This window comes from Sminthopsis crassicaudata, chromosome 4, assembly GCF_048593235.1.
Source record: "Sminthopsis crassicaudata isolate SCR6 chromosome 4, ASM4859323v1, whole genome shotgun sequence".
Classification (NCBI taxonomy): Eukaryota; Metazoa; Chordata; class Mammalia; order Dasyuromorphia; family Dasyuridae; genus Sminthopsis; species Sminthopsis crassicaudata.
In genome coordinates, this window is record NC_133620.1 from 324,839,428 (window position 1) to 324,854,683 (window position 15,256).

General features: G+C 34.7%; 1 protein-coding gene across 8 annotated transcripts in view; it reads left to right on the forward strand.

The window, feature by feature from the left end:
- The window catches only part of CEP112 (centrosomal protein 112), a 728,584-nt gene that overhangs the window by 116,836 nt on the left and 596,492 nt on the right, over nt 1-15,256 (forward strand). For 6 of the 8 annotated variants that reach the window (XR_012481126.1, XR_012481125.1, XM_074260574.1 and 3 more), the window contains exons 7-8: nt 7,746-7,793; nt 8,100-8,180. Coding sequence is in view for 6 of the 8 variants with exons in the window: in XM_074260574.1 (XP_074116675.1) it covers nt 7,746-7,793; nt 8,100-8,180 (129 nt within the window). In the remaining 2 variants the exon portion in view is untranslated. The remainder of the gene's footprint in view (nt 1-7,745; nt 7,794-8,099; nt 8,181-15,256) is intronic. The other 2 variants (XM_074260577.1, XM_074260578.1) reach the window with 1 other exon arrangement.

Here is a 15,256-nt window from a genome sequence, read left to right on the forward strand (position 1 = left end):
TATTCTTTGTTATTTCAATTAGAATAAACTTTTATTTTTTCTCAGTTGGCTAGTTGAGGAAAAAATTCAGAATCATATAGAGTCCATGACTTATTTTAATGCTTTTATTAGGTGGACAAAGAAATTATTACTGGACAGTTGACATAATTAGTAACAAGATACTTTATATCATTCTTATAGAGATACATTAAATTAACTAACAGATAGTTTTCATTAGAATGTACGATACTTGAAAGTAGGAATTGTTTCATTCTTTACATTTATATTCCTGAATTTTTTCGTAAAACTTGCAGTAGGTACTTAAGAAACCCTTGTTGATTTATTGATTGCTTTTTAATTTAAGGTTAATTAAAAATTTAATATCTTGGGGCAGCTAGGTGGTGCAGTGGATAGAGACCCAACCCTAAAGCTAAATCTGGCCTCATACACTTAACACTTCCTGGCGGTGTGAACCTGGGCAAGTCTCTTAACCCCAATTGCCTCAGGAAAAAAAAATCTAGATATATAGATATATATCTTCTAGAATTTCTTATGATAATTTCTTGTTCTTTTGTTCTTTCATTTGAATTACCAAATCTGCTGAAATTTGCTTTAGGGTATATTTAAATTCATTTGATGAGAGTGTATGCTTTGACATTGTGAGTGAGAGAAGGAATAATCAAAGGTCCTTTGGAAGAGAAAGTGAGGTTCAAATATTGACATGAAGGATAGCAGCTTATGATTTCAGTAATACTGATGGGAGTGGGGATAGTATCAGTGCCATGAGCCCCTGATGTAGGCAATTACAGGAGTCATATTTGCCATTCTCCTAATAGAAGAAAAAACAGTGAAAGATAGGATTCCAATTGATGCTAATAAACATTAGACTAGGATACTTGGCTTTAGGGAAACAAATATATTATCATATAGCAATGGTTTCTTGGATCAATCACTCAGTCAATCAAATAATTAGGACAAGGGCACAGATAATTTACAACCATAATAATAATATTATAGCTAATATTTGTACTGTATTTTAAGATTTGTAAAATGTTTCTTTTGTAATTTTCCTGATCTAGGAGTTCTACCATTCTCTGGTTCTATATGTGAGCTGTAAATCCCTGGAATTTCATTCTCTAGTACTGGTTGCTTGTAAACTTAGTCTCATGAACTTCTTCTATTCACAGGTCCTGAAATATGGTCTTGGTGTAGGTTTCTCATGCAAGAATCCAGCCTATAGTACAAGTTTGATCTTAAGATTTTCAAACTCGAAAGTCTTCATTTGCTATTCTCATGACGGTCACTATTCAACTATTTATTTGTGTGTTTAAAAAAAATAGATTCCCCCCAAAATTGTTTTTTCTCTATTAGTCCTTTACATATTGTAAAAATGATGCATTTTGAAATAATTATTTGCAGTGTTAATCTTTATGTTCTTTCATTAAAAATATTTTGAGTATTAACCATGAATCTATGGATCTATACTATTTACTATGAAATATTCCAGCATTTGAAAAATAAATATAATCATAGTATGCCATTGTCTTTACAACCTGATTCCTAGATTCTAACACTGTGGGTTTGTACCTTTTTTTCTTCAGTGATAGTATTCTTACCAACTTACTCTGAATCTGATTTATAATTAACTTTGAGGTTTTTGGCATCAAATTGTTCCTAAGTTGGTTTCTGTAGCTGCTATACCTTTTGGTACTTTTGTTTAAGGACAAGTTGTTTGGATGCTATCTCTCCAGGCTTTAATTTACTCATCTGAAAAAATGAGGGGCCTCTAATTTGATTATTTCTGAGATCCCTCTCAACTCTAACCTCGTTCTCCCAAGGAACAAAATGTCAGAGTTGAGAGGAATATTAGATTCTGTCCTTCTTGAGGTTCCTCCAAATAATACTTTCATTCCCCAGTTCATTGCTTATTCACTGGTTGTCTTCATTTCTGAAATGTTCTTCTTCCTTTCTCTGTCTCCTGGCTTCTTTTCTGGCTTTCTTTAAGACAGCTCAAATCCTGTCTTCTGTAGAAAGCCCTTTTTTTTTTGTTGTTGTTGTTCATTTTTCCACTTAACAATACCTTCCATTTACACTTTATATACTTTATATTTTTTGCTTTTTTTCTTCCATTAGTGTGATATTCTTGATGTGTATTTGCCTTTTAAAAATTTTTTGTGAATCCCTATTGCTTATCACAGTATCAGCCACATAGATATAACTTAAGGCACGTATATTGACTGTCTATACTGATTAATATTGTCTTTTTAAATTAAGATGTTTTCTTTTTTGTTGCTTGATGATGTTTTTTTCCCCTAATATTGAAATACTCAGGTGAGAGAAAATACAGGATAGCCAAAATAGAGTAAATTTTAGAATGTTTATTGCTGGCCAGTGACTGAGCCTCCCAGAACCAAACTAGGGGAGTCAGCATGGAGCAGTTTCAGGGATACATACTTAAAGGAAAAAAACACACAAAAAATTCTCTGAAACATTTGTCACACTAAAAATTCCATTCTCAGACAGGTGGCAAGGGTTATCAAGGAGAGAGTGTTTCTTATGCTTGTGAAATAAGCAAGGTCTTTGGTGATAGATAAAGTTTAAGGCAGCACATCTGGAATTGTGTGCCTGCAATTGGAAACAGAAAATACCACCTGTGTTAGGGAGGGAAAAGCTGGTAACATAGTTCTAACTATAGACGGAATTCAAACAAAGATAATATTCTCACAGTGTCAGGAATATATGACAGGTTAAGGACAGCATCCATTTCACTACCCCTCTTTTTACCTGTGACTGATTAGAGGCTGGATTCATCAGAGGCCAAGGGGGAGTAAGTGGTTTTGGCAACAAACAATTTAACTGCCTGGATCCTTTTCCTGATATATATGGTTAAACAGTTAATCAAACAAGGGGTAATTAGTAGAGCTAGATGAAATAGAGTAAGGGGGCCTATCAGGGAGGTTATAAGGGAAGTCATCCAGGGGAACCAATTAAAAAGTGACTGATACCAGAACATTGATTATCATCAGTCAATCTCCTGCTCCTAGATATGTCTTCTGATTGTAGATAGAGACTCCCTTACCACCCCAGAGTTGTTAGCATAGAAATAGCAAGCCTCCATTCATAGATAGCCCTCCCTGTTTAAGATAGAAAAAAATCCAGACCCCAGCGATTTTGTAGGACTACCTCTGCCAAGGAGTTTAAGTAGTTCTCCAGGAAGGATATTTGATTTTCTAGATCCTTTAAATCTTGGTCCACCTGGGAACTCAAAGCTAACAGCTGTTTGTCACCATGGATCAGGGCAGCTGTCCCAACAGCTGTGGAACCCACTATTCCTAGTCCTACTAGTAGGGGGATGAAAATAGGAGCAGCTCTTCTTGCTCTATCCAATAGACCAAAATGTTCTTTGGCTCCTTCCTCATTGTATAGATAAACCTGAGGAAATATGTATACAAGTTAAGCAAAGCTCAGGGGGTTCTTCCAAAGCTAAAGTGTATTCACTGATACAAGGGGTTAGTCTCATGTTACATGCAAAAGACAACCCTGTCGGACCCGTTTTTGTGTGGGGGAACCTTGGTAACTACTACACAATGCTTTTTGTGTGGAGAACGCTCCAGGTCTTAACCTTCTGGTTAAGCAATCATATGGGAAAAAAGGATTACCATTGGGGAGAATATCTCAACAGAAGGGCAGTATCCAGTACAAGAAGCTCTAATGTAATCACGAGGTGATGTGGAGAGATCCAGAAAGTGGTGAATGGAAGGAATCTGATGGGTTAACTGCTTGGGAGAAAGGGTTTGCTTGTATCTCTATAGATGGAGAAGGAATCAGATGGGTGCCAACAAGCCGTATTCACCTTGTCCACTGGAGAGAGACAGAAAAAGAGAAAAAAACCTTGAAAGAAAGGAGAAGACTTAAGAAACATCTGACCTTGAAAGAGCATGGCTGATAATAAGACTGTTACAGAACTTCAAAACCCACAGGAATCATTATTGGATTCCCTAAGATGAAAAATTGTTAAGACTTTTGCAGAACTTCAAAATCTGTAGGAATCATTGGATTCCCTGACACATGATGAGGCTATTGTAAGACTTCAAAACTTGCGGGAATTATTGGATTCCCTGACACAAGTGAAGCAATGGACAATAGATTGGTTTTGGACTATTTCTAGGATTTAATGGACATGTATAATTCCTCATGTTGATTCATGTTGTTTGTTTGTAATACCTCCCATTTTGGTGGATTTATGTATACCTGTTTCAAGTAAGACCCTTCAGAAACCTGCTAATCTGGTTTGATTACCCATTTCCGTTTGGTATTTTCATCTTCCTTCCTGAGACTTCAGGGACCTTACTGAAAAGGTCTTTTGTCTTCAAAAGTTTTAAATTTCACATTACAGTAAATAGCTAAATAACTCCATAAAACCCACATGTCTAGCAAAGCGTAAGTTATGATGTTAACAAATTACCCAATGTTTTAGAATCAAACTAATTACAATTTTTGAAAATAAATGTCTTTCTTCTGCCTGAGTGTTTCTAGGCCACTAGCATAAACTTCTTTTCCCCAAGCAGTATCAAGCAGATAAGGTTTTTATTGCTGTTACTCCTCATTAGCAGGCTTTGAAAACCTGCTTTTCAGGGAAAAACTTCCCAGCCAGTTTAAAATAGCCAAATTTTTCTGTTCTTTTATTGACAAATTACTACAACAGGCTAAAAGGTTTAAAATTACAAGCAAATTTTTACTAAGCACAGTTGCAACATTGAAATAACCAATTGCCAAATTTCTTAATCATTGTTCTTAAAACTTAATAGAGCTCTTTAAATCAACACAACAGATAGGCAAATCACAAACACAGAACACAAATCACCATAGACAGCACAATTACAACATTAAACAAAACATTTAACATATATAGACAAGGGGCTATCCAGAAACCTTAGAATAGCCCTGAGGGAAGTTATTGCAGCTTGGGAGTCTTCCCTCCAAGAATCCAAATGGAGCTTTTTAGGCTTCCAAGCCCCAGTTTAGTACATTTCTTTGCTTTCACAGAGATAACCAGATAGTGCAAAAGGCACTCAGAACCAGAGTTGTGCCACTGGCACAGAACCAGATAGACACAAGTTCACTTAAACACAAAGAGACAATAGACAATTCTGGAACACAAAAGACAGACAATCCAACTAGGGATCTCTGACAGCATCCCATGGAGACCAGTAAGGGGTACTGATGCCAGAGTACTCACCCAAAATTGAACCAGTTCCCAGAAAGCTGGAAGCCAATTTAGACAATTTTTAGGTGTCACTCTCCTGGTCCACAGAAGAAGGCTACCAAAGTCTTGGGCCAAGGAACATCTTCTTGGTAGTTAGCCCCTTAGAGACAGTAACCCCCTTCACCCTCCAGGGAAAGGGATTAGCTGTTGATAGAGCCAAAGGCTCTCACAGGGGCCTCCAGAGATTGAACCCCCTAGAACCAAACTAGGGGAGTCAGCATGAACCAGTTTCAGGGACACACATTTAAAGGGAAAAACCCATAAAAAATGCTGTGAAACATTTATCACACTAAAAATTCCATTTCTAGACAGGCAGCAAGGGTTAACAAGGAGACAATATTTCTTTAAGTTTTATTCTTGTGAAGTAAGCAAAGGTCTTTGGTGATAAAGTTTAAGGCAGCACATCAGGGGGCCATGTGTGCCTGCAATTGGAAACAGAAAAAACAGGTCCTGATAACTGAGCATGTGACTTCCCTGGCTTCAAGATCCAGCTCAAATCCTACCTTCTGTGGAAAGTCTTTTCTTATTCATTCCTTCACTTGACAGCACCTTCCATTTATACTGTATATACTTTATATTTTTTCTTTTCTTTTCTTTTCTTTTCTTTTTCTTTTTTCTTTTTCTTTTTTTAGTAAAGAAACACTATTAGTACTTTTTGGGGAGGACTGTGGGTGTGAGCCATATTTAAGCTTTGTTGTAATGATTTTTCCTTCAACTCCAGAGGTCTGGGCATAATAAGGTAATCAGAGGCAGAAAAACCTGACTTCACTCTTTTAGTATACAGGCTTCCCAGGACTGAATCTCTGCTTTTTAAGTCCAGAGATAGTCCCTTTCTGGATAAGCAGGAGTCAAGAGCTTTTCTGTCTGAAAATAATTTTGGTCCTGGACCCACACTGCAGTTCTAGTCATTTTGGAGTCTAATCCCAACATGACGAATCAGACTTTTTTTCTCTCACATTCTAGTTTGTTTTGCCCTCACCTTGAAGTAAAACTGAGGCAAAATATCTAAAATAAAGCTTAGATATAGTACTTATAATAGGTTTTTTTCCTAAAAAGGATTGTTCCATTTTGAAAGGTGCTCATTGTTTGAAACAGATATTAGATAAAGATTTTCCTTGCCACCTATCCAGCCTCTCTTCTATCATTGCCTTTAGGAGGATAATGGAAGTTCTTGCCAACCTGAGGAAATAGAACAAAGTTATCCCCAAGAAGACCAGACTCAGAAATAGGAGCATAGTTGCGTTAGCCTGTGGACTTGGGTTTCAGGTTGTCAAATACAGAACAATTTGAATCTATAATCCTGTACCATACAACATTGCTTCTTTTCTTGTCCCCCTCATCCTTAATCTTTCAAACAATACAAAATAAAACAATATTGGACATCATGGAAGAAAATGAGGAAGACTATTCACCACAAAGAAACCAGGATCTACATACCTTGCAATCTTCTCTATCCTTGCCTTCAAAATCTGAAACAACTCCCTCCCCTGTTCTCCTCTAGAAAACCATTCTGCTAGGCATTTTGTTATCTGCCTTGTTCCTGCTTCCTCTCCATCTTGAGCAGTAGTCTTCCACAAAAGGGACTGACTTTCAGAGATCATATTCTTACTTCCTCAAAATCAAGAAAAAATTTAATTAGCTAAATTTTAAGAAAAAGCTTTGTATAATTGATGAAATAGGATAGAAAATGGAGTATCATAATGTAGCAAAAAGCAAAACTGATAATATTTTTACTTAGATATATGTATATTTGGGGAAAAGGCTTTTTTTTTTTTTTAAGAGCTATGATAATCATAATATTATGGTTAAAAACAGACCTTTGAATTGTTAATTGAAATGTTAAGCCAACATTTTTTTATTTCTTAAACCAACATTTTTTTTTCATTTGTGTGTGAATTAGATTTAAAATTTTTTTAAATTAATTTTATAATTATAATGTTTTTTACAGTACATATGCATAGGTAATTTTTTACAACATTGTCCCTTGTACTCCCTTCTGTTCCAAATTTTCCCCTCCTTCCCTCCACCCTCTCCCCTAGATGGCAGGCATTCCCATACACATTAAATATTTAAACCAACATTTTTAACAAAACAATATTCAATTATTTAACTCACTCTAAGACATAATACAACTGTCTTTAATAAGAACAAAAAAAGCTTGTTTACTATTATCTTATTTGTTTAACCTTGGTCTTTTTCATATGTATATTACAAAATATAATTGTAAATTAGTCAACAAGAATGCAAGTACATAATTTAGAAAAGAAACTGAAGCACTAAGAGATTCAAGATCCAGGCATTTGAGTATTCATTCAATCTTAAACTTCATTATCTCTCATATTTTCCTTGTTAAGTTTTCTGACTATTACAGACTTACCATGGAACAAGTTAAATATTAAAGAGCATAAAGGATAATTTTATGTAGTAATTCAATTTTGTGTTCTAAGAAATATTTAAAACTTCCTACACATAAAATCTAATTTTGAGTTTCTTATTTTAGATAGAAAATCCAAGGTATCTACGAGAGAAGCCCATTCCAGTGTCTTTGGTAGGTGTTGAATGTCTTGATTTTTCTTCAGAGAAGAATATTTTCCTGTAAACTATATGTTTATATGCATTCTCTCTCAGTGCCTAATGAGAACAAAATTCTCTTCTTAATCACTTAAAAGTGATTCAAATGATTCTTGTTTATCATATTAATATTATTCAAACATGTTTATATCCACCAATAAAAATCTCATCTCTTTCAGTTGTAAATTAAAACAAGAGAATGCAAACATTCATAAATATGTTGTTTAACTATGTATGGGGCCTTAAAAAGTATTTAAAGTTTATTGAATTAAATCTTCTACAGCAGATGACTTCCAAATCAAGTCTGGGGAAAGGCAGCAGTCTCCGAGATGAACAGTTGCTCCATCTAATGCATGAAAAAGAGGTAGGATTAAGATATTTATAAGAATATATAATAGGAGGTATATATTTGATTCAGTATTAGTAGTAGTAGTTAAACAAAATTGTAAAGTGGATTATTTATAATTGAAGTCTTTTTCCTTTCACATCTCTTTCTTCTTTGTGATACTTATTTTTATTTCTTATATCTTTCCTTCTCCCCCTAATTTATCCACCCCTAAAATCTTAGTGCTGGGTCTAGCTGTCTAAAGTCTGGCAATATAGTGTAATTTGGCAATATGGGCTGCCTTTCTCAGGGAGTGTCTGTACTTCAGACTTATTACTCTACTTACCCCTTATCAGAACTTACCTATTAATTAACTGTCACCTCTATGATGGAACTTATAAGCTTATACATTTAACATCTCATAAGGATATAATGTGTTGTTTTTCTTTAGAAGTTTCAAAGGGGATGCTCAAATGTATATTAACTTACTGACAATAGCATCCTCTGTGTAGGAAGAAAAGGAGATTTTTGAATGACAGTTTCTTGAATGAGAGTTTCTTGGAAACTCTCAAAGTCTGCGCCAAATACATCTATCTTCCAATAATGCTAACCCTATTAGATTTATGGTAGCAATTTTTATAAAATATATTCCACAATTTTTGTGTTGTTAGTTATATGGCAGTGACAATGTGACAAATTTGTAAATATCCAATATTGACCAAACTTTCACACACAGATACCGCACACCCACTGTTGCAAAAGTAAAAAAAAAAAAAAAAAAGTAAAAGGAGAAAGAATTCTCTCCACCAGAGAAAACCATATTTTTTTTATCCCATCCAGCCATTAGTCACACTGAACATCTTGCCATTTTCTCTGTCCTCACAATATAGCCAATTTGACTAAACTAACATTGTTTCTGGCAAGGGGGATATGATCTAAATGACCCATGAATCACTTTTTTCATTTCTATTATACCGTTACTTCCTGGACATTCCCTCTCCTGGCTACTACTTCCTATGTGTATGTATGTGTTCTCTCTTTATTATAATAAAGTTATTATAATAAGCTCCCTGTGCTTAGGACAATTCCTGGCAAGTAGCAAGCACTTAAAAATACTATTCGTTTTTTTATTTTGAGAGAGATTTTACTTTTTCCCATGGGGGGGAAAAATTATCACCAAAGAAATACTAGTCAGAATAGTCTTTTACATTTTTTTCTCTATTTTAGGAAAATACAGGTTAGAAAACTTGAAAGGAGCTTTTTTGGTTTGGTTTTGTTTAGGTAACAAGTTGATATTCAAATAAATATTCTGGTGATTTTGTTTTTTGTTTCTATTTCTCTCTGTCTCTCTTTGACCTCCTCTGCCTCCTCCTCTTCTCCTTTTTCCTTTCAGTTGACAAAGTAATTTTAATTAGAAGCTTCATGGAGATTAAAACCAGCTAAATGTTGAAGATACAAAGAAAAAAAGTGAAATATTATCTGTCCAAATGTTATTCTAATGAGGGGAACAAGATCTGCATAGAGGTTGTCCTAAAAAGCCTTAATGTATTTTAAAGCTATATATGTATATGTGTATGTATAAATACACATACATGTGCATAATAAACATATATGTATATGCACACATGTGTATACATGTAGATATGTATATATTTGTATGTGTATAATATAGACATATATGAAACAGTTTTGAGAAGGAGGCCACTATCAGGTAGAGCGTCAGAAAAGAATCCTATGGAATATTGTGCTTGAGCTGAGTCTAAAAAGAAACTAGGGCTTCTAAAAAAGTAGAATTTAATACAGGGAGCACCCTCTATCATGGGGGAAAGCTAGTGCCAATAGGAGTTATGGTGTCATGTGTAAGCAACAACAAGGAGGCAGTATAGCTAAAGCACAGACAAAAAAAAGACAGGAAAGGGTCAGATGTTAAGTGCCAAACAGAAATTTCTTTTTCATCCTAGAAACAACAGGGAACTACTAGAGTTTATTGAAGGTATATATGCATGGAATTGTATGTAACATCATAAAACCTGGTATTTGGAAATGGATGGGAGTGGAAGAGATATATAAGGCTGAGAGACAAAATAGTGGGATAATAGCAGAATATAAATAGTAGGATACATGTAAGTGATAAGGACCTGATCTAAGGTGGTAGCCATATACATGAAGAAAAGAGAGGGGTTGGGAACCAAGAGAGTTATAGTGGAGATAAAAACGATAGATTTGGCAACTGATTGCCATGAGATAAGTAAGGGAGAGTGAGGAGTGAGATAAGGATGGTAGTACTTTCATCAGAAGCATGTTTTTTTTTTTTGGGGGGGATGGAGAAGAGATCCTAAGTTCTATTTTAGACAGCCTGCAAGACAATGATTTTGAAAGGTCTAGGAAGTAGTTGGTGACACGTAGACACAGTATCTATTGGATCATAGAATATTTGATTTAGAGCATATTTAAATGTCAGAATCCAACTTCTTTTACAGATGAAGAAGCTTAGCTGCAGAGAAGCCAAGAGATTTGCCCAGGATCACATAAGTAGTCAGTGTATGAGTCAGAATTTGAACCCAGGGATTCTCAATTTCAGGTTTAGTGCTCTATCTATTATACCATTTTACCATTCTGAAGTGGATTAAATCAAGAGACTTGGCCTGAAACACAAATCTGGGAGTTATTTGAATTGAGATGATAAACGAACCAAATGAAATTTATGAGGTCACTAAATAAGAGAGTACATAAAGAAATTAAGAGCAGGGACAGAGCCTTAAGAAACATATAGTTAGCAGGAATCATTCTGGATGATGAACCAGTCTGAAAAGGCTTGGTCACACTGATAAAAGTAAAATTAGAAATGTATCACAAAAACTTCTTTCTAGAAGAAAATATTCAAGACCAGGGTAATCAAGTGTGTTACAAACATTGAGAAAATAGTTGATTGAAATAAAGCAATGAATTTTTAAGAGATCGTTGATATCTTTGAGAAAGCTAGATTACTGAGATCCAAAATACTTTGGAGTTCAGTAAAATATTAATGCTAAACTGCATTTTAGAGCTCTATTACTGAGGTAAATTTGGCTTTCATTGTTTTTCCCCCCTCTAAATCATAAACTTAATATTATAAGATAGAGAATGTGGAAAAGGATTTTTTCCTTGAATTTAAAATTTTCTTTTCCTTTTGTGAAGGGGCTCTTAAGGATTTCATAAATTGACATTTAAAAGTTTGTACTTTTCAAGAAGATGTAGCTTTCTTAGCATCCTGTTTATAAATGAAAGCTAAATATCTACAAAAGAAAATGACATCTTAATATTGGAGAATATTTTAAGCAATTTCATAACAAGTAAGTTTGTTTTTGTTGATAATGGAGAGGATATTTGCTTTTAATTTTTTTCACTATGTATATTACCTTAGTGAAATTCCATTTGTTTTGTTATTCAGTTGCTATAATTTACAGATAGATAAGGTATTTACCTAGTGTTTTTGGAATTAAAAATTATGTTTGAGGTACTTACAAGTGATATAAAGATCTCATTTTGGTATGATAGCTATATTTTGATCTACTTTCTTTAAACTTAGTTTTTGAATTTGTAGTATTTTGGGGGGGACTGTTAGTAACTGCCTCCTAAGACATTCCTTGTAGCTTTTCCTTTTAATTTTTTTGGTACTTAATTTTTCATTGATAAGACTTTTTAATATGGAATAATTTAAAAAATATATTAGTTTTTGATATTTATGATAATACATTAATAAATCATTAAATAGCAGAGAGCTGCCCATGTGAATATGTTTAAATTTAAAAAAAAAAATGACTCAAAAGTATTCTCCCATTCCATCAGATTCACTTTTAAATGTGTAACTTTTTTTCACCTAAAACATTATCCTTTTTTTTGAGGTCATATTGAAAGATAAGACCTTTTCTGTGGCATCAGTGAGTCATTTTCAAATAAACATGAGCTCACAGTGAATCTCAATACTGACTTTTGAAAAATGTACTAGCTAAATTACAATTTTTGTGTAATTACTTGTTATTTAACTACTGCAATGCACAAAAGAATTTTTCTCAAGCATTTCAAATTTTTGAAAATATGTTAATAATGTATATGAAATTGTTTTTTGATAATTTTATGTAGCTACAGTAATTTTTTTTTGACTAATAGATTCAGCTTCATTAATTTAGATAAGCATTTATTAAGTTCCTATTGAAAACTAGGCATTGCACTAAACATAAGAGAAAAAAAGACAAATGTGAAACAGTTCCTATCCTTGAGGAGCTTTTATTCTGCTAGAGTGAAGAACAACAGTACATAGATAATTAAATATACAATATATACAAATAAAATAAAAAGTAGCTTTTTTTTTTTTTTTTTTCTGGGTGGAGAGGAGAAAGCACTAATAATTAGCTTTTCGGCTGCAGGACAAGGAGGAGAGAGGCTTGAGGCTCCAGACTCCAGAGTCCAGAATTCATCTTTGGCAAGCCATGTGGCAGATTGCCTGCCTCCTTCACTTCTTCCCCTAAAAACCAAGGACTTTGATTGATTCTGACTCTCTGATTGATCCTGAGGCCCTCCAGAGATTTAGCCTGGACATTGTAATTGTGCTATAATATGTTACATATAATAACTGATGTTATGTATGTATACAGAGAGGGGGAGGGAAGAGAGAGAGGTTATCACAGATTGTGAAGGCTTTAAATACCAGAGGAATTTATTCCTAGAAGCAATAGTAAACTTCTGAAACTTTGGGAGTATCAATTTGTTAGCTATAGGGTAGAGATTTGTAAGAAAGGCTTAGGTGTAGTCATGTGAGTGGAAATAAGGGGATAGAAGTGAGAGACATAAAAGAAGTTGAATTGATAAATCTAATAGACACTAAATGTGAGGGAGAGTTGAATCAAGGATTGTACTAAAGTTGAGAACCTGGATCATCCAACTTAGCAGAATTTTGGTACCTTTGATAGAAATTGGGAACTTAGTAAAGAGGCAGGTTTTTCTTTTTCAAACTTAGTTTTAATTTATTTTTGACCTTGGTGTTTTTTTTTTTTTGTTTTGTTTTTAGTAGTTCGTTTAGTAGTTTGCTGTCTGCAAATATCCCACAAAATCAGCAAAGGGTTCATTTGGCCCTTGTGCTATTTTCATGAAAGCCTCTCCTCTGTCCTGTTTACCTGGGATAAAACCTCATGCTTTGATAGCAGCAGAAGCAATTTGCTCATATGCTGTTATGGAGTAATTAATCTGTACTGAAATGTCTGCATAAAAATCTACACTTGTTAGTTGGTCACACGTGATTGGAGTATTAAGTCCAGTATGCTTATTTCGTTGGGTTTGTATCCTACAGAGCTCACTATATTCAGAAAGCCACAATAAGTTTTGTCCAAGTTCTAAGCATGTCCTTGCTATAGATTTCCAGTCACTAGGGGTTAAAATTTCATAAGCCAAATTCTGTAATAAATCTTAACATAAGCTGATGTAGCCCCATAAAGAGTGTAAGCCTTTTTCAGGTCTTTGATTATTTCTAGATTAAAAGGAATGTATCTTCTATTTTCTTGACCTGCAGAGTCAAGCTGTTCAATCACAAGATATATTTCTATTCTATTTCTATTCTCTTTGGCTTTAATTAGTGCCTTTTGTAATTGAGTCATAGGAGGGGGTGATTGGGGGGGAAGGTACTGGTGATATCACTGCCCCTCCCACTCCTCCTTTTCCCTCCACCCAGGAAGGTAAAGTTGATGGGGGAGGGTCAACAGCCTGCTCAGACATAGGTGGAGTTGAAGCTGGACTGTGAGAGTGAGAATCAGTATGGCCTTCAAGTTCACTTAACTCCCCATGCCCTCTGGTGATATTTCCATTAATCTCTCCTTTCTCTTCCTCTTTCTCCTCACACTTTCTTATGTGGCTGTTCTTAAAACTTTTCTTTTTTCTATAATTTGTGGGATTCTTTAAGGCCAATTGTATTAAGTTTTATATATAGAATGTTTCCTTAGAAATTGTATCATTATCATTATAATATTCACATAGTTGATCTACTACTAATTTCCAGTTATCTGCCTCTATTTCTTCTTCCTTGAAGAACCAGGGGGACGTGCATTCTAATACATCCACAAGTCCATCAATCTGCTCCTATTACAATCAAACCTTGCCCTTTTATCAGTCTGAGTATGCTTCCTATAAATCTCCCTCAGGGTGGGATTGGGGGAGAATCTTTTCCTAATATCTGCCCCATTTCATCTAGAAAATGAGTGTTACAAGTTATGTCTTAACAAAGTAAGTTCCCTGTTTGTCTATTAAAATACTCACCCTATTTCCTGGTCATCAGGAGTTCTTAAGTGAAATTAGGGTCCTTGAGTCCACATTGGGTGCCAAAATATTAAGTCCAATCTAGCTCTCTGGACGCCTCAGGATCACCTAGAGTCAGGATAAATTAAAGTCCTTGATCTTTAGGGGGAGAAGTGAAGGAGACAGACAAACTGCCACAAGGCTTGCCACCAACTTCTCTCCTCATTCTGCAGTCAAAGTGAGTTCTCGCCTCTGCCACCCCTCCTCTAATCCTTGCCTATGATTATCTTAACATCAAACATTGAGCCAGCACCAATGATGAGAAATGCCATTTTTCCAAACATATGCTAATAGAATCCTTGTCTTATTTCGAATAAATAATTAGTCTTAAGTGCTCAGTTGTCTGATTCAAGTACACCTTTTCGTAGTTTCAGCCCTTTACAATGTATCAAAGTTTATCATCTACACAATGTTGCTGTTACTGTTTATGGTTTGTTTCTGTTCACCTCATTCAGCATCAGTCCATGTAAGTCTTTCCAGGTTTTTCTGAATTCTGCCTGCTCATTGTTTCTTATAGAAAAATAATATTCCATTACATTCATAAACCATAACTTGTTCAGTTCCCTAATTGATGGGCAATCATCAATTTTAAATTCCTGGCCATTACAAAAAGCTGTTACAAACACTTTTGCACATGTAAGTCCTTTTCCCCCATTTATGATCTCTTTGGGATACAGGCACAACAGTGATACTGCTAGATCAATACACAGTTTTATATTTCTTTGGGCATAGTTTCAAATTGCTCTCCAGAATTATTGGTTCACAATAGGTTGATTTCAGAGAGGCTGGTA